Below are 27295 nucleotides of genomic sequence, written 5' to 3'. Positions count from 1 at the left end.
AACTAAATATTAAGAGAATTTCTTTTGTATTCCATTTGCAATCCTGTATGCAACTGTTTTGTGATTGAACTGACAAGTAAATGAAGTTCTGAATAAAAAGGAGAAACAATGGATGCGGGGAAATCTTGCTCTTTGGAATTGCTTTTATGCATTGAGACTTGAATTTTAAAATGCACATTATACACCGTTTTCTCCACATATTACAGAGCAAGCTGTCCTCTGGTTTCAATGTTCAAAAGAATGTTAGTTTACATCCCCAAATAAATATGGGAGCTGGCTCTGCTTTAGAAAGTCGAGCAACGTTACATCCTTTACATCCAGTGCATCCAAAAATGTTTTGTGAACTTAAAATAAATTGCTGAAGAATAGCTCAATTCTGAGCTTGGCATAAAAATGTAACATGAATATTGACATCAGTGGAACGCCCCTCCTTTTGCTTTTTCAAAGTGCGATCCTTCATGCAGATGTCTCTGTAAGTTCTGCTTCAGTATTATGATTGAGTGCTGAACCTGATCTTGTAAATGAAGTAGTTGTCGATGAAAGTGAACAATCATTGAATGCATAAATAAATCACATGTAAGCTGTGTACAATTGTATTAATCAAAATTTTTATGCCTGCTTTACAAATTTTTTCTTGGCTGTCGCGTTGGAGTTTTAACAAGCTTGCTTGCAGGGGAATGGAGTCTTGGCACAAGTGGTCGTGGAGCTCGGATATTCCGGTCAAAAGCCCTGACACAAACAAAGCCTGCAAAAAGAATGCTGTAAGCATATATTTGTACACTACTAATTTGGTTGAAATCAGTATTTCAGGTCTATGTTAAGATATCATTTGCGAACTAATATATAGACTTATGTATACATAAATGTTAGTCAGCCTTGTATTTAAGGGGATAATGCCTGTAGATTTCAAGTTTTCTGCACTCTTCAGTCGTCTACAACGATCTATATATATACGAGGGAATTTGAGTGACTTACCACTATTTGTTGCAATTGCAAAGCTTGAAAATGGAAGTGCTCATGGTTTTCCAAGTGCATGGTTGTCATCTAAGTCACAAGGTTCGAATTAGATGCAGCCATTGATGATATTTTGAATGATCAATAATGTATTGTCTCGTTAATTGTTTGTTTATCAATCTTCTCTTCAGTTAGTGTCAAATTATCATTGATGGTACACATAGCTTTGACATTGAAAATAAATTTAAAATTAAAAGTATTGTGAGTTGATAAAAATGTTGGAACATTTGCATTTACTATTGCAACGTCCCCAATTGAGTTGAGGGGTAGCGTCCTTGTGGGGTCAAGAGGCATCAACCCTAGAGCGTTTCCTATTGTGATATAGAGTAGGGTCAAAGGGTAGAGCCCTTGCCACCAAGCCCAAATTAAGGCCTTTAAAACCACACAAACCTTCATGACACACACCATTTTAACAATTTTATCACTTAATGGAAAAATTGGGTAGTTTGTGATAGTTCTCCTTAAAAATGGCATTAGGCAGAATGAGTTTGTGTGAAATAGAGTTGTTTGTCAAACAACAATTTCGCAATCCTTTTTTGGGTATCTTCATGGTTTTATGCCCACAAGAGTGTTTGGGAGTGCTGGGAAGCAGTCAAGAAGCATCCTTGTCACCTCGGGTTCCATGTGGGTATGTCATAGGTGCTACGGCATATCCACATGGAACCCTGGGTAGCAGGGACGCTGGTTGTGAGCTCTTGGGACACTCTCGTTACCACTCCCAAGCTCGGCCTGGTTGGTTATGGGAATGGGAACTGGTTCGTAACTTATATTTTTCACTTAGTTTCCTAACAACAGAGCATGTTGGGACTTCTAGTAACTTGGATATTTCACTTGTTTTCCTAACAACAGAGCATGTTAGGACTAGTGCTCACAAAAAAGAATTCTTGACTTATGGAAATCAAAGACTTAAATGAGGTTTGACCATCTAGACATGCTCTTATTTAGTTCCACCTTTTCACTCTGTTCCAAATGTAGGTTATTTGTTGATTGTTCTCCAAGATTTCGACAACTCAGTCTCTGATTTCATTTTCTCTTCTTCTTCATTGTCAAGGTTTATTATTTGCAGCATATCCCTGTGTTTTGTGTTTTGTTCCTTTTTCTGTGATTTATTGAGTTATTTATGACTCTATACCTGTACCTGTAGAGAACAGGACTATGATTGGATGGTCTCTATTGTGTTTGTGGTGGCGTCCAGATTGTAGTTTTCTAACAAATTGATTTTTCCTGCTTTCCTCCTATTATTGATTTTTGGTCTGGCATCCAAACCATGAACTGTTGCAACCAGGAACGCTTTTCTCACATTATTTGCTCTTTCGACACTTTCTTTTCTATAGCAAAGTTTTTTTTACCACTTTTGGAATAATTTATTAATTTCCTTTTTCTAAAACTAAGTAAAATATATAAAATAGTTCAATATTTCAGTAATATTAAAATTGAATATAAAATATCTCATTTGAAATAGATTGAATGTATCCCTTGAGCAAGATCCCATCTTCCTCATCTGCAACCAACTCGTGCCTCATACTGCATTCATCTTCAACACATCTACCATCACCTTTATGCCCTCGAAAGAATATCTCTGCTACCATATCTTCTTGAGGATCAACTAGTTGCATCTCCATATCTTACATCACGATGATTCCTTTCTCTGCGTCACACTACTACTCAAGTATTGGTTTCTCATCTTCTATCCTTGGAACTCTGACTTTTACTTGACTTACACAGTACATCCACCTTTTCTCTGAACACAACAAATTTTTCATACCATTTTCTCTTTAGTCTAGCAAATATTGTCTGTAAAAGACAATCTCACTAGTCTCTACAGGATTCGTTTAGCCGCTCTCATGGTAGACATCATGACACACTTTGATCCACACACACACAGGATACTCTACTTTTCATTCTCATGTAGGACACATCTCCTCCTCATATTCTTAAGGGGAAGGCATTTGGTTATATTGGTTGCACTCTCAAAGACCACCGGCTGTGAGCTAAACACAACTTCAATCATCTTCTAGGAGAAGATGCTTTCCACTCTCTTTGTTTATGGGACATAAATTTAAACAAGCCAAACACAAATTCAATCAACACCTACACGGAAGATGCTTTCAACTCTCTCTATAGGATAGAAAATTTCCTATTCACTTGATATACGAGCTCACAAGCCTTAAAGAATAAATATTCCTTCCTATTCTTCTATAGACTTCACTTGTTACACACTTGTAGGGTCTGGATTAGTCTTCACATGCACTGGTAGGATTAAACCAACTCTCACACACATGCTCAAACCCATTCGAACCCATGGACCAGTTTTCAAACAAACCCTCTAAGCAATACTTTTTTTTCAACAATGTTTTCACATGGACATTCTACTTGCAAAGGAACTAAACTTACTTTGATAACATTTGTTGTAGTTAAGGACAGGGGGGCAATGGATAGTAGCCTTGTCATTGCAGCCAATAACTGAACATATTTACAAGCAAGATTTCAATTTATAGCATTTAATCCCTATAAAACATATAGTGATTTCATAAACTCATATTAAACACTTCAACTTCGTAGATTCAAGATTACACATGGATTGACATGCATTTGATTTTTGATTTTTTAATTATTTTTAACAAAGTCTTCTTAAGGATTAGAGACTTTCAACAATAATCTGAAACATGGTACTCTGTAAAAATTTGCTACACTTGAATTTTAACTTTTCCTTAAACAATAGATTGACATCCATGTACTATGAACTTGTAAAGCAGCATACACAAGAACCACCTACACTAATCCAACAACTTTAGTAAATCCACATGCTGACAACCTTCAGTCTCCACACTCGAGCTTATTGGCAACTTCTTTACTTGCAAATAAAAGAAGTTCACTCTCTTTGCTACCTGACCAATCCCTCTTTAAGTTCACTCTTAGCAAACAATGTTGTCCAACATTTATTATTTCAAAGGCTTTGTAAAAGCCAAACTTCTAAACATCGGTATAATTTCTAAGTTTTTAATATAAAACTCGTCTTCTAACTCTTAAGAGTTTTCCATGCAATGGTAGGATCATAAGAAAAAAAGGGAAACACTATGAATTTTGTCCGAGCCATTACTTTCTATATTTAAGTTTGGATTTGATGGTGATTATTTCTTGCATACTTCGACTCGAATGACTTTTCCAACTTACAAGTTGCTCTTTGCAAGGAGCATTCGAAATTGGGTTGTTGAGCTCCTAAACAAAATGGCACTTATCACATCTATGGATAAGTTATAAAATGCCAAGTTTAATTGCTTTTGCAGCCTTTTGAGTTGACTTGTGATCTATTTTTCCATATTTTCAATTTCCTTCATGTTCTTCAATTCTCCATTTCAATTCTTATGGAGAAGGGAAATTTAATAGGTTTAAAACTGTACATTTCACAAGGAGAAATTTACAGTGTTGCACGGAGACACGTCCCCCCAAAAAATCTGTCCCAGGTCCCCTATAGGGCGGCATTTCCAAGACTCAGGGATTTGGGGGAAATGTCCCCCCACAACACCACCATTTGCACCACCTCTTTCACGTTGCTCAGAGATGTTGCTGTGTCGCTTGCTAATGGCACACGCCATTACATAATGATTGCAGCCTTTAACTTTGTGAAAACTAGTTGGCCTTTAATCGGGTAACCACTAGTAGATTTTTCCAAGAAGATTTTAATTGAACTCTATTTTTATATTAGCATAGCTCCCCCACTACAGCTCCCCCACTACTGCTTTGCTACTGTCCCCCATTGTCCCCATATTTAGGCCCTTGGTCCCCTGTCCTCGAAACCCGTCCCATGTCCCACCTTCATCCCCAAATTTAGGCCCTTGGTCCCCGTCCTTGAAACCCATCTCACGTCCCCCCTCCCCCATCAGGAATTTCTGTGGTACATTAGAAATTTACTTCTTTGTAGTTGATTTCACCTTTAGATAGTTCTATTTGTGTTTGTCCAATATACAATCCACACTCTACAAAATACACATGATAATTAATGCCTCTTTGATCAACTCGTTGCAAGCTTTGTAGATCAAGCTAGTATCACTTCCAAGGGCAGGCTTTGTAGTTTACTGATTTCCTAATTCTTACCTTTCAAATTTTGTAGGGAAATACCTTCCTGACCTAAACGCAAGCTTGGAAATTCAGTTGAATGCTAAAACGCCTCGGTAGTTTTGATGTGAGCTCCTGCACCTTTTAGTATATTTTGCATGATTTTTAGCACTGACCTTCAGATATACATCTTGCTTCTTAACGGCTGGAAAATTTAAATTCTTCATCCTAATCATGTGAGCAATGATGGTCTTGATTAATCCATTACAAGCTTGTAATGATTATGGTGATATCTAAAGCTTAAGTAATTAAAATAGTTCTTAAATTGCTTGATGGTTTAGTTCAATAATCTGGCTGACTGAAATGAAAATGTAATGATTAAAGATGGCAAAAAGTGTAGAACCGAGCAGAGAAGGTTGACACATTCTTGGTGACAAATTCTTGTGAAAAAGAGAGGGACATAGGGAATGAAGGAGTCTAGAGAGAGAGTTGGAATGTGCATTAAGTTAAGAATAGAGAGTTTTATTTATTGTTTTTGAGAGGCCTGTATTCAAGAAAGCCCAAGTAGGCCATTGGATTTGTATTCTTGGTGGCTCTAAAGAAGTGGGGAGTGTTTCTTCTTGTGAAAACATATTGTACTTATTAGTTGAATGGAAGTTTGTTTTTCTTTTTGTTTAATTTATACATCCTATTATGTCTGTACTCTGAATTGGCTGTATGGTTGACGGCTATTAATTGGACCGTACCTCACAATTAATTACCGTGGTAAATACTAGTCTAATTATTTTCATCTTAGCTACAAGTGCTAAGTTTTAGTCCAAGTCAATACCTTGACATAATTTTGTACCTTGGTAACTTTCTATTGATCCACTTTCAACCAAAAGTATTTCTGAAAACTAATTCCAAAGAATTTCCTTGCATTGATTTTTCCACTTCTTTCACTAGTATATTTCTCAAGTGGATGGTACTCTTGAGCTCATAGCAATGGAGACAAAGTGGGCACTTGCTTGATTCCAAGTTGTAATGCAGCTTCTTGACATCCTTCTTTTGTCAGTAGTTTGAATCAGTTTTTGTAATTTTGATCCCCGCATTGTTGTACTAGGTACGATGTCTTAAGTATTGTTTGGTATCCGATTAGGCTATCTTTATTCATTTGAATAACAAATATATACATGACTATATGTGCTTCCAGACTATATTATACATGACTATATGTGCTTTCCAGATTAGTATAGGTGTCTTTAATTGACTGACAAAATAACTCACAAAGATTAGTCATTTTAATTAGCACGGGCATCTGACATGGAAAAGTGAATACTTGTTTCTTTAATCAAATGATAAAAGAACAATATATCGTCTTTAAGCCACATATTCTAGAAGTAAATATTTTTCACAGAATTGTGTCCCAAGGTAGACTAATGATAATGCCACACATTTAAGTATGATACAAAAGAAATATGAATTGGTAGAAATTTTCGTACCTTGCCAAAAGCAGTACTGTATTTCTCTGGTTGTAAGACCTAATACAAGATACTAGTTTAGATTCAGAATGCACTTGAAAAAATTGGATAATTTGTTTCAGGATAAAAGATTTAGAGATCAACAATTTCTATGAGATTCCATCATACCTTTAAATATTGTTGGAATAGAAGTGCCAACTAAAACTGTACGCCGTTCCAAATTCCAAATCCAAGATCGTGGAACTTCAACTGGACTCAAGCTTGTTTCATGGTCTGCAAATACCTGTAAATTAGTGTGGATGTGTCTTCAATTAGATGAATCCGCTTTATTTATGGTTTTGATTGCATGCAAGCTTTCACAGATGCATATGATTTTCTATTAAGAACTTGAATATTTACTGATTATTTGTCTGATGCTTAAATATTTGCTGATGGTTTTTATCGCTTTAAAGATTTCACAGACATGTATAGCTTTCTATGAAGTGCTTGAATACTTACTGATTATTCTTCTGATAAAGGGTTGCATGCAATTTCTAAGATATGTTTTGTTGATTTGTTATATATGCCACTAATTAAACCAATGCTTAGTGTAAATTCACACCTTTGGAAACTATCATGCATGAAGCATGATTTTGCCATTGTCTAATTATTGCTTCTTCAAAAGCAACTTTGCACTTCTACAAAAAGGCCAATGGTTGCTGATTTAATTTGTATTGTTTGCAAAAAATGATAACCATCACAATAAGGTGAAATCTAATGCAGATAGCCTGCTCAAAGTTCTATATCTAACATTCATGACAATTTATGAAGTGGTACCGAGTAGAGACTTAATCATCTAAAAGGTCCTGCAGTTAAGGCCAACTGAACCTGCAAACATCATTTATCAAATTATTACCAATGTAGAAAAGACAATGATTACTTTAATATTGGTTTTGGTGAATGCTAACTCATAATATTCTTGTATTTTGTTGCGGTTAGATTAAAATGCTTAAATTTGGTAGGATTAGTTCTTAGGTTTGGGATGGGTTAATCACTTCATTCTTACATTTTACATATATTGCATCAAGTCATGAAAATACAATTCGTGTTTCCTGGAGCATATTGCATGGCCGTGGAGTGCATATGAATGGATATATATTATCCGAGGAAAATGGTAGGCCACAATATATGGCAATTGTTTTCATTTATGAACTGATACCATCTGCTTTGTTTGTGAATGATAACACTTATAATCATGTCTCTACTACTGTACAAACTGCAATTTTAAGGATGATAGGTGTACACTGTAACTTTAATAATTTGTTTTGGTTTAACAAATCCTTATCTGAGTCCATCTTTTTATGGTGGTATATCATATAAGTCTCCAACTTCCTAGGTATATACCTACTTTATGAAAAAAATGAATGCATGCTATATAATATTGTGGTTAGCTGGATATTTTATCTACGATGATGTGTTTATTAATGTAAATAAGAGACGAGAGCCCAAATTATCAAATGTAAAAAGCTTGTTGGTCTTTTCTACAATCCATGGACTTAATCCTACCAATGGAATAATGGCTTGTATATTTCCAAATATTCATAAAAAAATATTGGCAACTTGAATAGCAATCAAAATTATATCTGTTAGTGTTGTGAAAAATGTATATAACATGATTCAGCTGCAATACATTTAAACCTTTGGCAAAGATAAAATCAAAGATGAAACATTTGGAATTAAAACATGAGAAACAAATACTACACAAGTTGATACAGGCAAGGATTTGGGTTCAAACTAATGACAGCCCATCCTTGCAGCCATGTCTTAGGTTCCCTGAGTGAACCTGAATTCGATTCAGAATTCATTCAAGATAAACAATATCAATCAAGATAGGCAGGATATTATTATTGCGTTCTGGAACCATACTCCTAATTAACGTTGGTCTTTAATAATGACTATTTAAGCTATTCTACAATTTCTGGGGTTAATCCCATCAATGGAATAATGAGCTTTATATATCCAAACAATGAGCATACATTTGAAATTATTGGCAACTTCGATGCCACAATAAATAATAGAAGTGGAATATAGAATTTATTCTTGGCAACTTTCATACCAATATAAAGGATAGCTATACAATTTAAAGCTGTTAGTGTTCTAAAAAATGTATTTGACACGTTCCCATGGCCACTTTTCAGCTTTGTGATAGGGGTGATTCTGGTTGGCCTGGTAATTGAAAGGTTTCTTGACTGTGTCTGGCTATCTCTCCTGTGAGAAGTGTTCCTGAGCCTGAAGAAGAAAAGAAGGCACCATTATGGTGTGGGAGACTATGTTACCCCGAGTTTCCGGGACGGGGAAATGGGTTTCCAGGACTTTTTTTTTCCCGGAACAGGTGACAGCTATATATATATATATATAAATAATATTGTAACACAGTATATATTCATCATAGCAACATAATAACATTTATAAATTAGAGTCTTGATTCTAATTCTAATAACCCTTTCATTTCTGAGTCTTTAACTTCACGTTTACACCAGTTTTTTTTTCACCAGTATTTTTTTATTTTCCTGAGCGCTGCTGTGAACTCCTCCCGTCCGCCAAGCAATGCTCTTATTTGTTTTGTTTGGGAAAGCATTATGATATCGATATAGTATTGTATCGATATCATACTATATTGAAATACAGTGAAATGGAAACGAAATTGTGTAAAATAAAATTAAAAAATTAATTGTTTACTGAGTTTGACAGTTTGTAAATTATTATAATATTTATTATTAAAAATGAAAAAAAAATATTACTCGCTATGATCAGAGATTTTCTTAAAAAAGGTTTAATTGCTTTCTTTAATAAATTTTTTTAATGGCAGCGTCTGAAAACTGAAATATTTTATAAAAAAAATTGTTTTTTAATTGTACCTCCCGCCCGCCCCGTTTCCGTTTCCGGAATGTGTGCTTTAAGGCCGGAAATGTGTTTCCGGGTAACATTGGTGGGAGACGATTCCTAATGGCTAGGAGCTACCAGATGGCTGGGTGAAACACTTCGATCATGATTGGTTGCAAATTCCCACTGGTTCTATAGCTCTTGCAGCTTAGCAGTTTTACTGCATTTATATCTTCTATCTCTGGTTTATGGCTTTGCCTTGCGTAGATGTTTCAGGGTGTATTCCATACCATCTTTTTTTTGTGAATTATTGTAATACATCTTTTTGAAGCCATTTAAAAGACACATTCGTTAAAAGAATGAAATGTATTTGATATGATTCAGTTGCGACACACATAAGAATATTGCCGAAGATAAGAATATGGTGTACAAATAGCTAATGATATGTTGTGCTAGGGTAGAAGATATGCTAAATTATTATATTGGGTATATCCTTGTTTTATGACTGCATATCTTTTGCTCTATGATCTGAATTTATCAGCACTTCTAAATTACTTACATGATTCAATTTTGTTTTTCACAAATTGTATCCTTCACCAATGCTATTTTGTTCAAACAGAAGTAACAAATATGGTATGTAGTTGACAGAAAACATTCTTCAACTGAGAGTTGATTGGTAGCATGCAAGTACAAGTTTAGGGTTTGTTCATATGTCGAGTTATCTTTAAGAGGTATCTTGAGAAGTGGAATATAAAAACTAGGAAAATGATAGTCACCTTTGCTAATGTTGTTACATGGTTTTTCCCTATGAATCTTGCCAATTTGACTTGTATATGCTACATTTTCCTTATGGCATAGTTGATAAATAAACTAAAAAAATTGCAAGAGGACAAGGGAAAACAGTAATGGTTAGCACTTTGTAATACAAATCTAATTAAAAATAACGACGTTGAGTAAAATGCAGTGGATGTGTCCCTGATGTTTAAGTGCGTCCATAGTGTGTTGAATGTTTTGGCGACATAGAGGGATGTCCCCTTTAACAGAGCCGGACAGCTCAATCCATTTGGTCGGGGGCATTTGTCACTCTTTTTGTACTGGATACCTCTATCCATTTGGTGCATCAAAATTAAAAAGCAATTACTTTTTAAGGAAAAGTGTGCTAGAAAACCCCAAAAACCTACAAGGGGGAGGATTGTCATAGCAAATGCAGCACATTATAATTTATTTTTCAGCCGCTTTTAGTTTGTTTACATTATTTTAATAGCTACTCCTGCCAGTTAGGTTCCCAAAATTTGGGAAAACTTTTGGTGTGTGTGTCCCTACATCCCCTCATCCTGGAAACTTATATAAACGCTGGTTAACTGACTTATCAGTATTGGTACATAAGTGCTAATATTGATAAACAACCCTTCTCGCCCACTCAAATCAATCAAACAAAAGGTTAGAATGCTCGATTAAATCTTCTGTCCTCATTTCAAGCTTTTATTTTTGCAATTAGTTAAGTTCAATAGTTGCAGGGTGATTAATATTTTCTGTTAATATTCATTTTCTCTTTGCTTCTATACAATCAAATGCTGTTACTGCAGACCACAGACAATAAGTAAAAGCAAATTTGATTGAGTAGAAGTGGAGCAAACCTCATTATGTTGAAAATATGTTCCGTTAAGTGGAAAGTTGCCTCGCATTGCTGTTCTGCAAGGAATCTGACATATAACCAGTAAATGTAAGTTTCAAATACCAAGTAACATTTGAGGCAAACAAATTAGTGACCAATTTGTGAATTATGTTTAAATCTCCAAAAAGTAAAAGTTATCCAAGTCTCAAGTGTTCTTTACGTTACAAGAAAGTTGTCTATTCTTATGTGGCTAGAAAGTAAAAATAATTTATGTTAGTCATATAATAAAGTTGTCTGTATCTTAACTTCTAATAGAGGCATGACTGTTCTGGAATCATAAACCAAAAATTTAGCATGCTACCCTTTATTTCTCCCCTGTACATGAATTTTGTTTGGCAATGATATATACATGCAATGTTATTCACTTTTTGAGTATAAGAATTGCCTAACTCACTCACCAACATGGTGCCTTTAATTGTGTGTTCATTTATATCTGTTTTGCTAACACAGGTAGTGCAGCACTCTTGATTAGATAGAGGATTCTCTGATGTTATAGAGCTACAATGTTCATCATCTCCTGTGGATTCCGATGCTTCACCTGAAATTGAATCAACAATCAGTTAGCCATTTTGGAAAATCTACAGTTTGTATGTTGAAGCAAATGTTAAAATTATATTTTTTCTACAAGTGTGCTAATATGTAGAACCATGGCATTCAAAGGGCATTTAATCTGATTTCGTTTTAGTTAATTCTATAAATTTTGTATTGTTAAATAATCTCTCGGTAGTAATATCAACATCTGTGAATTTTTTTCATTCTCACAATGATTTACGACAAATTTGATTTTATTGGTCCTTGAACATATTGTCAAAATGATACTCGTACCAATTAAAAATTGGAGTTGCACAAACATATCTTGATTTTCTGAAGTTTCTTAATTGACATTGGTCTAATGCCATTTCTTGATTTAGTAAGCTATTATTTTTGTTCTGGTTTATTAGCTTGTTTTACTATGTGAATTTCAAGAACAAGAATAAACATTGTCAATTGGACCTTGTTGGCAATTCCCTTATGCTGCTTGCCAAACATGCTGGTGATATTTGAGCTTCCTAACAACCAGTTGCCCCATCCCTCAACATACATTAAATGGTTTTCTTTTTAAATTTTAATCTTCTCAGAGTATTAGATCTTGCCATTTCATATAGTTCCTAAATTATAGAAAACTCAACTGACGTAATAATTGTCTTAAGAATTCGAAAATCGCATCCAATCATAATGTCATATTGGTGTGATTTTTGTATCAGTCTAACTGTGGATCCTTGATTTGTTGTTTTCCATATGTTTAAAGTTTTTTACATTGAGAAACTTGAGTGCTGGATCCTGGCCTTTCTATCAATGACATATATTGGTAAACTTGACAACATGGGTCACCCTTTCTATCTTCTACCACATGTAAGATTTTTTCTTTTGGTTTAAATCATCTTTTGGTGCGATGCCCAGCATCATTATATATTATGAAATTGGATTGGAAAAATAAATAATTTTTAAAATAAAAAATAATATCATCTTATTAAATTAAAACCGAACTCTGAGTTGATCATTGGTTCATTTTTTTACAATCTGTATCACTGCCAAAAGGTTGTTTTATAACTACTATGTTGGATAGAAGTTATGCCTATTTCATTCAAGATGTCTAATATTGGGAAGCTGTGATCTCTTATGTTTCCAAATCAAGGACAAATATTTATGCTCTTGTTTTTTACCTTGTATGACAAGTTTTTTCAATTTTCGGCTTACTAGAGACAAGTTAGTGAAACTTGAAAACAGATGCCATAAATTAATCAGAAATTCCGGATAGATGGAAAGTTACCTGGCGTCCATATGGCAAGAAGATAAGGGGATGGATCGTCCGGTTGTCTATGTTCATACTGTTACAAACACACTATTCAGAATCAAGCAATTATAATGCACAAATGCTTTCTGATCAAATACTTATTAATTGCATTAACAAAAAACAATAGTACAAGACACAAGACGTACGCCGCTTAGGAGGGGATGATTATCTGGAATCTCATATCTGAAATTACAAAGATAACAGTTAGGAGCTCGGCCTAACTGGATGGATGATTGGAAGATACTAGGCCTTTAAAGACAACTTACTAATTGATGTTTGCTGCATTCTGATCAAGTATTTCATTTATTAGTAGCAAAATCAACTTTTTAGATAGATCATATTCATCTCAGGGAATCATTGGGCATATATGCAATAGACTATAATGTTATGAGTGGATGCTCTGAGAGACATAATGATAAGGCTTCCTAGTACTTACACTCGATGCTCTGTTCGTAGCCGATGTACATACTTCAGCTTAGGTGCTGGTATTGAAGCATCTTGGGGTGATAACATTATCAGTGCCTTTGATACATCTACATCCTGCATGTTACTTTTACATATTTGCTGTATATTGTATGATAGCTCATCAAGGTTGAGCTTGATAACTGGTATTTCATCTGGGTCTGTATAGGCCCACTCATCGATCACTTCTGAACTTTCAATATGTTCAGGCTCAGGTGTTGCTGGCTCTTCAACGATCGGCTCACAATTTTGCTCCTGATTTCCTGATTCTGCTAGCTGAAGTGGTACTACTTTAGAAGGAATTTCTGTCTCACAATTTTGCTCCTTAAGTCTTGGTTCTGTTAGCTGAAGTGGAACTACTTTAGAAGGAATTTCTATCTTCAACTCATGCTGTGGAAGTGAGAGAATCGGAGGAGTGCATAGTGGATTTTCCCCCGAAGATGATTTTTCTTGTGGACCTTGCAAAGTGAGCCTTGCACTGTTTAATATAAAGAAGTTAGAGTGGTTTAAACTGGACTGAGCAAAAACGTTTTTTGTATGTTTATTTAAGAACTTACTCTAGAGAATAACAAAAGAGACATTTATTAGGTTTGAGTTTAAAACCAAGGCATTTAGACTAGAGAATAACAGGAGAGTTGTTACAACGAAAACATTTATGACAGTCCGAACCTGGCGAAAGCACTTGCAAAGTGCTTACATTCAGCTCGCATTGGACATGCATTGCAGTTTGGTTTGCTTTTAGTACAGAATACCTGAGTATTAAAAGTGAAGCTGTTATTAATGTTAAACATGAGGACCATCAAAATAAAAAAATTGCTTTCCAGTTGCTGGCATTTTAAAGCAAAGTGCATGCATATGTATATGAGTCAGCAACACTTTTAATCTATATTGGATTTTATGCTGAAAATGGATAAAATAACATATAAATGGCAAGAGTGGTTAATTCACCTTTCCAAATGTAATCATCTGATAGTGAAGTTCATATCTGTCCATATGAAATGTGAAAATGAATTAAATAAAAGCAATTTAAGATATCTAGAAATCACATCTGGAACAAAGAGAATGTAACAATGGAACAATTCCTTCCATACTAGCTGTATATAATCTAATATAGCACGATGCAAAGCATTTATTAAGTCATCATTTTCTTGCTATGTTGTAGTTTATATCAATTGTGCTGTTGTATATTGGTATAGATATAAATATTTGCATGCAAATAGTTGACTGAGGCCTTGGTCTTACAAAGTTCTTTGATCAAGTGTGCACAATCGAGGCCATATGTACTTCTGGATATTTGCCTGAACAGGATACCTTCCACCACAGAACATAATTGTTAGTCAAATGAGATCTATAGAGCACTGTGCTATTATTTGATATATAATGATACATACAAGCATCTTTTCTCAGGAAAGGATTGCATTGATATATACTTATGTGCATTGACTTACAACTCTAGAAGATGTAACTGCAAAGATTCAGGTAATGGCATTATTGGTACCCATCCGAGCCGTACACAGATTCGTCCAACATTTGTGTCAACCTGATGTGATGGACATGTATTTACAAATGATTCTAAAACCAACCAGAAATTCTGACCTACATATAACCTTCAAAATTTGATGAACTGGGAATTTGAATAAAATGATTCTTTATATATACAGAAATGAAGATACTAGCTTACAGGAAAGGCTAGATGTTGAAGAGTTAGTAGGCGGATGCATTCGACACTTTTGAGTCCCAATCCTCGTATGCTGAGGAGGAAATCTCTGCCATCATGTGTTTTTAAAATCATTGAGTTTATTAAAGACAGAAGAAAACAATTATTGAGAACAAACCCTCAAAATATTCTGGTATGACATTAGATAAGTTTATCATCAAGGCTCCAGAATATTAATATGCAATGTGTAGCTTCATGTGCTAGTTATTCATGATAAAATGTTTAAAAGTGGAATTTGTGAAGGTTATTAAGGACTACAGAAAGTTACTTTGCATCATCAGGTGGAATGTCCCTTAGCCACTCCAGGTCAATGCACCCCAGTTCTGCATGTAGTCTTTCAAGAAATGCCTGCAATGTTGTTTACGAAAGATTAGTCTTTTCTTAATCGACATTTTCTACTTGAGATTGACAGCCTGGCTAAAAAGTCTGCACTGATTTTGTAAAAAGCTATTTTTATTGTTTTTTCACAAAAATCCTAAAAGTATTTCTAAAGTTATTTCACTAGTAATTGGCAATATTTTAAAACTTTTATTACATATGATATATCCTTTAAATGGTTTATTCTAGAAATTCATGCATTTCACATAGATATCACATTCTCTATCAAGTGCAATGGTTTCGTGATTCTTTCCATGTTAGAAATATATTCATATATTCTTCTTACAATCTGTGCCTGTTGTTTACAATTAATCTCAATTGTCTGATCAATTGCAATTTTTGTATTTCCCTGTTCCTTTCTGGATTTTTATAGAAAATTCTTCTAATTCAAAAATCTGTTTCCATCTCCAATTAATCACAATTTTCTGATCAATTGCAATTTTTGTATTTCCCAGTTCCTTTCTGGCTTTTAAAGAAAATTCTTCTAAGACAAAAATCTGTTTCCCCAGCTTGTATATTTTAATTTTTTCTAGGTTGATTTTCTTGGGATTCTTGTTGGAATCGTTGGCCGTTGCACCAAAAGCCGAACTATCAATGCCACAACCTGTTTTTGAATGATTAAAGAGATTGCATTCGTTAATGGCTGTGTAAAATTAAAAATACAGGTAAAAGGCCACGATTTTGCTCAGTGATACGAATATATTGATATATTCTTATCACATGCCGTGCCTGTCATTTACAAAATCTATATCTCGATTTTCTAATGGATTGTAGTTTTTGTATTTCCCAGTTCTTTTCGGGATTTTTATAGAACAAATTTGATAGTTATCTAATTCAAAAATCTGATTTCTTCAGCTTGTCTATTTTCTATTTTTCTATTTTTTTGAATTGATTTTCTTGGATCCTGATCAATTGATTGTTATTCACAATTTCAGCAACATTGTTTCATAACTCGAGACAGTTAACCATAAAGCGTGCCTAGCAGTAAACAGTTTGAAATAATAGAGCTAAGGCTTCCAAACTATATTTGAGGATAGCAAAATGCAGAAAATGCAATGCTATAAGAACTACCCATAGCAGCAGAAAACATGTTTTAACTTTTTAAAATTATTCCAAACTGGTTTACATCCATTAATGGTAAATACCATAATTATGTTGTTCACATTAAAAACACAGGTAAAGGGCGTTTTTTTGGAAGACCATAGACAAAGAACTATAGAAGGGTCCATACATGAGAAACTATGTATGCCAACCATAGAATCAAATAAATTTCAAAAAATGACTTAAAAACTGTCTGAACTTCAAAATGTATAAGTGGCAGACAAGAATACAGAAAGCATGCTGCAGCAAATCATACAAGTAAGGAAACTTCAAGGGGACACAGCTAATGGGGACTTTAAAATCGGGTTGATTGTCTATATGGGAAATGAGCAGAAGAATGTGCTTTAAGAAGTTTTAAATTTTTTGGGCTTGTTAAGTATTTTAAATAAAAAATATAATCAAATCTCTGTCTAATTTTGATCAGAATACAATTTCTAAAATCTTAGCATTGTACATAAACTTAAAAATGAAAATCGCGTCTTCTCCATCTTAATATCTGTGTTTGTATTCAACACAATCCTCATGACTTCAATTTCTAGTTGGGTGCTATTTCTCAATATAACAAAATTTAGGTGATCACAATTGTTAAGTGCAAAATTAGGCTGAAAGAAAATTTAATTGAGCAGCCTCAGGTGCAATAAATAAAGCCAATCAGAGGAGTTTCCAATGCTGTAGCTCCCATATTGGTAATTCTTTTTGAGCACCATGATCACCTTGACAGGACCCTGAGGCTACACTAGCATTTGAAGAAACCTTTAATGGCTTTTTTTGTGTTATGAAATTTGATCTCCTTCCTTCAGGTTTAGCTCTTTTGCACTCCTTGGGCCGAGTACACCATAGTTGCTGTGTTGATTGATCACATCTCCCTGCCCTGTAATTTTTTGTGCTTTATTGGTGAGAAATAAAATTGGAAACAGCAAAATTTGAAATTTTTTGCAGCACGACATGGGACTAGTCAAATGAATGAAATCTGCAAGCTCTTGGTATAAAACAACTGAGAACTGTATAAATAATAAATGTGAATGGCCAGAACAGGTCAATGAAGTAAGAGTGCACTGACAAGCAATACAAACTCTGTCAATGGCAAGAAAAAAATGATGCACCTTCATACAAAATAAATTATGAAAATAGATTGAACAAAACCCAAACCAAAAAGATAAAGAGTACAAGGCGACCATGAGAGAAAAAGCAGAAAACTTAGCGTTTATATACTACAAAATACCCTAAAAAGTGTTTAGGTTGATAGGGCTCTGGAATGTTCATCTTTTTTGCCATCAAAATATTTCGCAAAGAATCATAATGTAGCCTCCATATATTCAAGGTTGGAAAATTTGATACAAGTGAAGAAGCTAATAATGAATATGAACTAATTTAGAAAACAGTTGGAGGAAATGTATGGTTGGATAAATAGTTGTGGCAGTGCATGAAAAAAAGTCAAGCTGGAAAGTAATTCTTTTGTGCCATAAAAATATTTCACAAAGAATCATAATGTAGCCTCCATATGTTCATAGTTGGGAATTTTGATAGAAGTGAAGAAGCTAATGATCAATATGAACTAATTTAGAAAACAGTGGAAGAAGAAAATGTTTAGTTGGATAAATAGATGTTGCAGTGTAAGAAAAAAATCAAGCGCCCCCCTCCCACCCCTTACCTCCTAGTTCTCAGAGCTTGAAATGTCTGTACAGCCAGCTAAGAAAATATGCACAGGGGACAGCATTCATTATATTTTAGATAAAAGTCTTACCTGCAGCCTTTATTAGCCAATTCCATAAGTTGTGTTATGAAACCTATATTAAGTGGTTTGTGATAATTTATTGTCTGTTAGGAAATACTTTACCAAGGTAGGCACGTTTCAAAATATATTGAGAATTTTATGGATGGGTCCTGTACTGGAGTATGGGACAGAGATCAGGAAAATCGTGAGAATTTATTGTCTGTTAAGAAATACTTACCAAGGTAGGCATGTTTCAAAATATATTGAGAATTTTATGGATGGGCTCTGTACTGGAGTATGGGACAGAGATCAGAAAAATCAACTCAAAATCAAACATTTACCTTCTATAGTGAAGGATGTGTTCATGACAACCTGCCATTATACACTGTCAGGCATATTTGCTGCTTTGTTCAGAGCTTCTGACCTTGCCATTAAATTCAAAGAGAAATTTTAAATACTAGAAACATATATGTAAGGGTGTAGGAAAATGGATTATTTTTGAACTCAAATTTTATTGTTCAAGTATTTAATGATTTCGGTCAATTGTTAGAGCTTGTATTATACTTGACAAAATGGCTATGAGAGTAAACGGGAATTTGACAGAATTGTTTTAAATTCATTGTTCATTGCAAATATCTGGTAGAGTTAAGGGGAACTGATATCACATCTGGTAGGAATCTGGTATTGGATATGGATATGGATGTTGTGAATTTTCAAGATCCCCTGACACAGATAAACCATGACTGATGCACCATTATCAAAAACAATATTTTATTGTTTATGCATCAAAAGGAAAAAAAATAATATATTACTATGTTTCAGCTTTTGTGTTCTATGTAGTAACATTTTTTTTGTTGACATGACGCTTGTCACATGCACACACAGAGAGGATATGCACAGATACAATATTTGAGCCATATTAGCATGCTCAGGCATATAATAGTCATATCTGGTATATCTGATACATGGATGTTTCCGGGCACAAGAGGGGATGTATCTATCAACTCTTCTATGTAGGTAAAGCCCTAGATCTTTGTGTCAGTTAGAGGAATTACTGCTATGGAATTAAATCTTTTTTATTGTCTAGGAAACTGCTTAATCCATCTTTTGCTAATAGCCCGCATTCTTAGTCTTGTTATAGGTTCTCCATTTATTATTAGTGCTGGTTTTATTAGCGTTACATAAGCCATACACAAACTACATGTAAGTAAAGAGCTAAGCAGGTCACTATGATGTTTATTCTTAATACTTCCATATAAGGGGTTCATCTTAAGCAGGTCACTGTGATGTTTATTCTTAATACTTCCATATAAGGGGTTAATATCTTTGAGATGACAATAGTTGTACGAGTGACCCATGTGCCTCAGATTCCACTTCCATCAAGAAAAATCTGGACAAGCAATTTATTTGCTTCAAATGATAAAAACAAGGATTGAAAATTTTCCTTGGTCATAATGTATAGAAACAATTAACAAGCATTACCTTTATTCTTCCAGCAAGAATGTTGTTCATCCCTCGTTCCTTGATGGTGTCAGCAATGTTCTCAACGTCTGCACATCGCACTGCTTCCCAGTTCATGGCATCCACTGTACTGGGATCTCTTTTTTTTTTAACCGCAGAATAATTATTAAAGAATTCTGGAGCCTTCTTTCGTACAGCTTCCCAATTGAAAGTTTGCTTGTTATTTATGTGGTTCATTTCTATATTAGCTCTTGCAATTCCACTAATTCTTCTCGCAGGCACTTTGATAGCAGCAGGCTTGCCATCATTTAAGCAACATTTAGGGATCTCTAGTCCAAAATCTTCTATTGCTTCTATTTCTTGTGGTGGGGTTGAACTCTGCACCAACTCCGTGCCAACTCTCGGGAGTAGATGAGAATCTGGGGGGCTAGAACTCTGGATCAGCTCTGATGCGACTAGATGAGATTCTTGGGGACTAGAACTCTGGAGCAGCTCTGACGTGACTAGACGAGACTCTTGGGGACTAGAACTCTGAATGAGCTCTGATGCGACTAGACGAGACCCTTGGGGACTAGAACTCTGAACGAGCTCTGATGCGACTAGACGAGACTCTGGGGTACTAGAACTCTGGAGCAGCTCTGATGCCAGTAAACGAGAATCTGGGGGACTGGAACTCTGGACCAGTTCTGATGCAAGTAAATGAGAATCTGGAGAATTAGAACTCTGGACCACTTCTGATGTGAGTAAATGAGAATCCGGGGGACTAAAACTCTGGACCATCTCTGATGTGAGTAAATGAGAATCCGGGGGACTAGAACTCTGGACCAGCTCTGATGTGAGCAAATGAGAATCCGGGGGACTAGAACTCTGGACCAGCTCTGATGCTTGCATTGGCTGACCTTCAGATGGATTCAAACACCTTGAATGCAATGTTGAATTTCCTTCTTGTGCTAAAGAACAAAGTGTGGCTGCTGCATTCATGCTATCTTCTGTTAAGGAACTACCTCGAGTGCTAGAAACATTGTACTGATGGTCCTTTTTCTGAGTGTTTCTTTCGAGGCAATCAATAATATGATCTTGAGCTACTTCTGAGCCAGTTTCAGTATGATCAAGAATCTCACTGGAATTTATTGGGGTCCTTGGTGGTTTCCTGTTGTGGTTTTCATGAATAGAAGGCAAATCTGAAGAAGGATCTTTAATCACAGCAACTACGTTTTGCTGCTTCTCAAGTTTTGTCAAACCCCAATGTGTCCTATTTTCAACTTCTCTCAGAAGTTCGGTAAAGGAATGCGTGTCATTGAAAGTATGAATCCAGTCGCTCCGATTTGTCTGTTCCCCAGTATCTGAGTTAGATTCTGAACAATTTACGGAGTTAATCACTTGAGGGGAGCTCCTCTTATCGCCTAGATGGTTGCTGGCAAATGACTCACCACAATTAGCATTTTCCTTGAGGTTTTCTTCATGCAGTCTATCTATTTCATTGTTGAATGAGTAATGGCCAGGATTTTGCTCTGCAAATGTTTGATCTGGAAATTGTATTGTGTAGCTTATATCCTCAGTAACCTTTTCCTTCTCTATTTCAATTTCCCCCAAAGCATTGCTATCATATATAGTGCCCCTGTTCTCCTCGGTAGGAGGAAATCGTGAAGCCATTGCTATGAATGCGGAGCTGCAGTAGTAAATAACGACCTTTAAAAAATACATCCCACTCAAAAATATATATTTGATGGTTTTATGGATGATATATTATTAACATTAATGTACCTGGAGAGATGATCGGACACATTTTGGGTTAAAAATGCACCGACAACAGAGTCCACAACTGATCCTTTCCACTGTGAGAAGCGCCGATCTCCTGCATCAAATATTTATTCTAATATATTAGTAGCTTTACATTGAAAACGTGCATAAATTAACAGCTTATCTCATTTTAAAATACAAAATTTAATAAACATAACTATGATCTTGTACAAATCATAGAACTTAAAATAGACACATACATTACAGTAAGTATGGCAGATGTAATTGGCACAAATACAGCAAGACACACCTAGAAGGGCATCTCTAGTAAGAACACGTTGAATGATCTGATGATTAAAAAGCATCGAGGCTTTAAGACTAGTGATTAAAACTCGAGTGGCACACCTAATGACCACATCTCTATGTGCACAAACAGGAATCTCAAATGGCAGGCAATATGACTTCTCTTCATTGTTATAACGATAATTTTACATGTGCTGATCTTCGTATCTAAATACAAAAACTAAAAGCAATGCAATTGCTTCTGAGGATTTTACTCTGATTCTGAAATTGGCTGGAGTTTCTAGCTAGGAACACGGACCAAGAATGCTGTTTTAAAGAGGCTGAAAATGTATTTCGTTTTTGTATTCGACTTACATATGCGAGGCTTTTTCTTAAAGATACAAATGTTGAAATATGTTTGTGTTCATGGGCCTTTTCTTTTGGTCCGATTCCTGTTCCTCAAGGATGAACGCAAGCAATGGCTATATCGGCTAGCTTCTTGTACAATATAAAAAATATTGGCTAGCTTTGTTCAATGTCAAAATCCATTACTAGAGAAATGCGATATTGGCCTAAGGAAAGAATGAGACCTCCTTACTAGATGCTTAGCAATTATAGCTGCAGTGTAATAATGTAATATTGTTGATTGCATTATAAAGTAATAATGTACTTTACTTGTGCATCAACAAAACAATTAGGGCTGTTCTATAGATCAAAGCATATGTGAGAACAGACATCTCCACCATTTGAACATATGTGCAGAACATAAGTTTGTATTTCTTTTAGTAAGTGCATACCTTGCACTAAACGCATGCGAGCTATGAATGAGTCTACCCGACCTCTGAAAACTTGCCTCTCTTCTTCCAACTTTCTTTGCTTTTCCTCGTCATTGGATGCTTGTTTATCTTCTTCACTCGCTTTCCCCATTAAAAGTTTCCAGACTCTATTAGTCTCAGCATCCAAATCAACTTTTGGTCTATGTTTCCGTTTTTTCAAAGGATCAAAAGGCCCTTCATACGGAACCATATCGCCATTTCCCGAGTAGGGAACCAATTCACCGTTTCCCACCTCTGTCTCATTAAGCCGAAGCTGTTTTAGTCTGGCTATAATCATGTCCACTGGATCCAACAAGTCTGCCCGAGTATAGGGTTGTGTTATACCGCTCTGTCTGCCGTGAATTGAGTGGACTATTGTAGCACAGCCAGAATTACTTAAATGTTGACCTATGGAAGTCATATCTGTTTCATTCTCGGCATTGTGTTTCTTTGATAGCCGCTTCTTTACCTTTTGTTTATTAAATTGGTTAGATTGAGGTTCACCAGGATACAACTGCGGTAACTGATCTTTTTTACGCGCAAGTGTTTTGAAATTTTCCCTAAAAGCCCTCTTAATGGGAGACTGAAAACTACCTCTTTGTTTTGAGTTTTCAGGCTCTTCCTGTGTTCTCAAAGATGAAACGAGAGACTTGTCTTGGAGAATGACTTCTGGCACATGTTGTGCAATTTCTTCCGGTAAGGAGCATGTCTCCTGGCATTCAGGAGTAATGCCATTTGTAAGTTCATGAACCGAAGCATCTGTCTGCAATTTCTGAACTGTTTCCTTGTCATCATTTGCAGACTTATGGCCAGGAGGATTGCTCTCATAATCTGGAACATTTGTTTTAGTGTCAGGCTTATCATTTTTCCTTGCCTTTGACTTCGGGGCAGAGGGACCTTCACGTATGACCTTTGGCCTATGTTTTTTCCTCTTTGGTTTCTGAGTAGGAGTTTTGTTCAAATCAATGCCACCATTGCCTTCACCCCCAGCAGCTAATTGGTGTTCATTGTTCTTTGTGGGTGTCTGCAGTGTGAAGGATAAAGGATCTATAAGTGAAGGAAGAATACTTTCATCTCCACAGCCTGCAGAGGCTTCAACATCGGCATAAGTACTCATACTTATAATCTCCTGTTGCCTCTCTTGGACATCCACCATTTCATCTGAACCGTAACTTACGAAATGTGAAGATTGCGTCTTCAACAGTTTTTCTTCATCTTGAATGCTTTTTTCAGGAGTATCTTTTTGATTCTCCTGTATAACCACACTTTCATCTGAATGGCGATCCACAAAGTGTCTTTTACGGAGCCTTTCAATATGAATGTTTTTTTCAGGGGTCTCTGGCGCCAACGAAAAACCATTGTTTGGTAGAGATGTGAAAGTTTGATGGTGTGGTAGTATTGTGGTGCTGTGAAGATAGTGGGGGGCAAGAATTCCACCTGTAGAACATAAAATCTAGCTAAGAATCCCATATTTACCCTACTCTGCATACTTGAATAAAAATTAATACTTGGAAGTCAGAATTAACAAATAAAAACTAAACCTCGGAAGTCAGAATTAACTTACTTGGATATCGAGCAAAGGGAGAGAAATATGGATATGAGGGTCTGCTCCAGCCGTTCAAACAAATATTGCCGCTGGGATTTATCGGCTGATGATAATTTGCATTCATTAAGTTGGCATTGGGTATACTCACATTTGCATTCGGTATGCCACAGACACTTCTATTGACTGCATTCAGTAACCTCTGGGCATTTCTGAAGAGGGCATCAGACTCCTTGGCTGTTTTGAACCCAAGAATTCCATCCGTGTCACTGTCCTTCCCACTTGCACACATGTAATATGGTTGTTGGTGAGGAACATTTTCCAGAGTGGTATTCATATTCACAGCAACCGGTTCCTCAGCTGAATGAGGTTTTAAAGGTGAACGAATGCTGTGGACGCCATTGCTGCTTTTGTCAGATGGCCCCGTTTCTGCACGAAAACCTAACGACTGCTTTGATGCTGCATGTGTCTGCCTGGGAGGCAGTAATGGTTCATCATCAAAGACTAGCTTCCTCTTTCTTGCAATAGGCCTGAGGGGTGTTGCAGGGCTGATTTGGGATTCATTTGGAGGCACTCCTGGGGTAGAAAGGTCTTCTTTCAAAATATCAGTCATGCTCCTTTCCCTCTTGTTGTCCATCGCTGGGCTAGAGAAGCTTCCTCCTTTCAGAATATCAGCCATGTTCCTCTCCCTCTGATTGTTCTCCATCAACATTTATAGTTAAGCTATTTTACACTCTTTTTTTTGTCAATATGGTCTACTATGTAAGAGCTAATCTCAGGACTCGCGCGTACATAAATACTCTTTCACCAACACCTGTGCAGATCACAAGCTTGAAAAGCTTTCTCATTTGCTTCTCACTGCCCTGCTCAATCTCAGCATTTCTGAAAATGCCCTGCAAAATAAAAATACTAGAGCATTCATTACCAAATCCAAACGTTGCAACTAAAACATGTGAAAACAAAAATTAATCGAGGAGATCCAAAATTTACCTCTCTATTCATATCCAACAGGAGGAGATCTGAGATCAGATCTTACGTTGCACCTTATTACAAAAATCTACAGCCTCTCAACCTTTTATAGCTAAAATTGAAGTTTTGTTAAACTGGGTCTGGAGGAATCTGTACCAAATCTCTGAATTCTGTATAGTTAGTGTGACAAATTGATGGACAAATCCCTTGGGATTATTGTAATCATACTAAGCACCATAATGGAATATTGTACCTAATCTCAGAAACCCTGGTAGCTCTGCACAAATAGTGGTGATGTTTATTATGGTATGCAGAGAAAACGTACCAAACGAAAACAAAGACAAGTCATAGAACGTATTAGACTGTGCTTAATGGGTCAACAAATACCCACCCAAACAAAAGCTAATAAGCTAACAACCGGCTAAAATCTCTCTGAGACTTATGAAAATTCAAGTCAAGTAGGACTCTGTTTTGACATGCAATGCAATGCATAATGCAAGGCGTCTGCTCCAGATTTTGCCAAGAGATTCTAGACCGAAGGAAGCCAGCGAAAAAATGAAAAAATTTGTTAAAAACTATAGACTATTGGGACTAAGCAAAATTTTGGCACTCAGTCTAAAAAAGTTATAACTAAGAGAGCAAATTAGTCAAGGGGTAGGGGTCGGTCATATGTGATAGGGTGCCTTTTATAATCATTATTATGCATCTAAGCTTTTGCGTAAGGACAAAAGAAGCAATGTCAGGACTTACTCCGAACCTTGTGCTTTAAGGTGGATCCCACCACCGCCTGTCTCTTTGTCACAAGTATTATCTCTTCTATCTCAGGGTTAAAAACGTAAAATAACCTGCATGGCTCTCTGCATCAGACACTTACTAGGCTACAGTGCCACTTAATTAGACTTGGTGCCCAGAATTTATAGTGTAATCTGCTTTGCTTCTTCACGTGTATGGAGAAGGAAGTCTACATGTTTCTGTACATCTAATTGAGACGTGGTGTCCAACTTCACCGAGATTGAGATTACAATTACATTTACAATTACATAAACAAATAGTCCCTTTTCTTTCTGCTGCCACAAAAGCTTCTCTGAGGTGGGTGTGGGGTCCTTGTGCAGGACAAGTGTACTGCTCTCTCTCTCATTTAAATATTGAAAATTTGGGTGCCACTTCTTTATGCTTTATGCATTTTGGCTTTTGGATAAAAAGCCCGTCTGTATATCCTAGGTGGCTAAAAATCTCCCAGGAATTTTCATCTTCCTAGGTAGTTTTTTTTCTTTATTTTATTCATGTGAGAAAACATGAGATGCCTTGATGCCCTTGCCCTGGCGGTAACTATTAATTTAATTGTTTGCTTATTTTAATGGCACTTTTGGGTATGGCTGCTTTTGATTAATTTAATTCAATTTGTGACAAGGTCGAAGGAGATGATGGGATTGAACATATGGTGGTGTTGTTCTAGCTTCTGGTCTATACAACAAACATGTCAATCTTTGACTAGTTTCTTTGGCACGTTGTATAAAACTAGGGAAATACATAGAATATATCGAATACGTAGTGTGTATGTACTGTACCATAAACAGTTGACTACGTATTCATTGAATTCAGTGATGAATTTAATGATAGTTTTGTAGATTCATTCCCATATGTTTGGAATAAATAAGGATGTCAGTAGTATTGTCTCCATTTTGATTTTGACAATTGTCTTCATGGGAGAGGCCCTCTGTCTTCTCAAGTAGGTAAAAAGAAGAATCAACTATTTATGTGGAATAACAACACTTTTTGATGACACCCAAACCTAATTTATATAGATATTCTTATTTCAACCGAAGAGGTGTAATGAGAAGACAGGAAGGAATTCAATCAAAAGTCATCAACTTATGTGGATTGAAACCTAACTCTTTTATGATATTATGAGGATCTTATTTCACCACGTGTCTAATTTGTTTCTCTTGAATATTACCTTTGACATTACTGTCAAGGGTTCTCTCAGTTTGGATAGCAATCATTCAAGTTCTCGATTATATTCAATGTAATATTTAAATATTTATCTGAAAGGATTGTGTTCTTTAGGAGAATGAAATAAAATATGATATATATAATTAATACATATTTTTAAAATATTTTTTCTGAAATAAATAATAATATAAAATAGAGAATTAACAAAGTCTTAAAATACCTTACAAGAAAGTGTTTGCATCTTAAAAATATTAATTTT

At 35.6% G+C, this 27295-nt stretch overlaps 1 protein-coding gene and 1 long non-coding RNA gene across 4 annotated transcripts in view; one reads left to right on the top strand and one right to left on the bottom strand.

Annotated features, from left to right (window-relative positions):
- The window catches only part of LOC131038695 (uncharacterized), a 111286-nt gene extending 99632 nt beyond the window's left edge, over nt 1–11654 (top strand). Inside the window, exons 5-6 of the long non-coding RNA XR_009104540.2 lie at nt 674–761; nt 11518–11654. This is a non-coding gene — a long non-coding RNA (uncharacterized LOC131038695). The remainder of the gene's footprint in view (nt 1–673; nt 762–11517) is intronic.
- Nucleotides 126–25732, bottom strand: LOC131038694 (DNA glycosylase/AP lyase ROS1). Of its 3 annotated transcripts, XM_057971216.2 has the most exons (20): nt 25475–25728; nt 25105–25360; nt 24136–25007; nt 22554–24008; nt 21499–21589; nt 19756–21403; nt 15349–15428; nt 15045–15129; nt 14812–14903; nt 14606–14674; nt 14312–14348; nt 14033–14115; nt 13338–13841; nt 13048–13084; nt 12878–12935; nt 11466–11605; nt 11030–11095; nt 6699–6813; nt 6552–6590; nt 126–745 (listed from the first exon to the last, which is right to left on the bottom strand). In XM_057971216.2, the coding sequence occupies exons 3-20, from the start codon at nt 24824–24826 to the stop codon at nt 621–623; spliced, it is 5415 nt and encodes a 1804-aa protein (XP_057827199.2). In that variant the 5' UTR covers nt 24827–25007; nt 25105–25360; nt 25475–25728; the 3' UTR covers nt 126–620. The 3 variants fall into 3 exon arrangements, with proteins under 3 accessions (XP_057827199.2, XP_057827200.2, XP_059067281.1); XM_057971217.2 differs by lacking the exons at nt 126–745; nt 6552–6590; nt 6699–6813; nt 11030–11095; nt 13048–13084 and having other exon boundaries at nt 11468–11605; nt 25105–25732; XM_059211298.1 differs by lacking the exons at nt 126–745; nt 6552–6590; nt 6699–6813; ... (1 more) ...; nt 11466–11605; nt 12878–12935 and having other exon boundaries at nt 13050–13187; nt 25105–25732.
- Between the last annotated feature and the right edge of the window lie 1563 nt (nt 25733–27295).

This window comes from Cryptomeria japonica, chromosome 9, assembly GCF_030272615.1.
Source record: "Cryptomeria japonica chromosome 9, Sugi_1.0, whole genome shotgun sequence".
NCBI classification, from domain to species: Eukaryota; Viridiplantae; Streptophyta; class Pinopsida; order Cupressales; family Cupressaceae; genus Cryptomeria; species Cryptomeria japonica.
The sequence above is the reverse complement of the archived record's forward strand: the minus strand, read 5'-3'. Positions and strand labels throughout refer to the sequence as shown.

Bases quoted from the DNA above. Each gene is read 5' to 3' on its own strand.
- LOC131038694 (XM_057971216.2), bottom strand. From the start codon at position 24,826: ATGTTGATGGAGAACAATCAGAGGGAGAGGAACATGGCTGATATTCTG. The intron at 12,936-13,047 runs GTACGTCTTGTG...TGTTTGTAACAG, and splicing joins ATCATCCCCTCCTAAGCGGC to TATGAACATAGACAACCGGA. The intron at 11,606-12,877 runs GTAACTTTCCAT...ATTCAATTTCAG, and splicing joins TCTTGCCATATGGACGCCAG to GTGAAGCATCGGAATCCACA.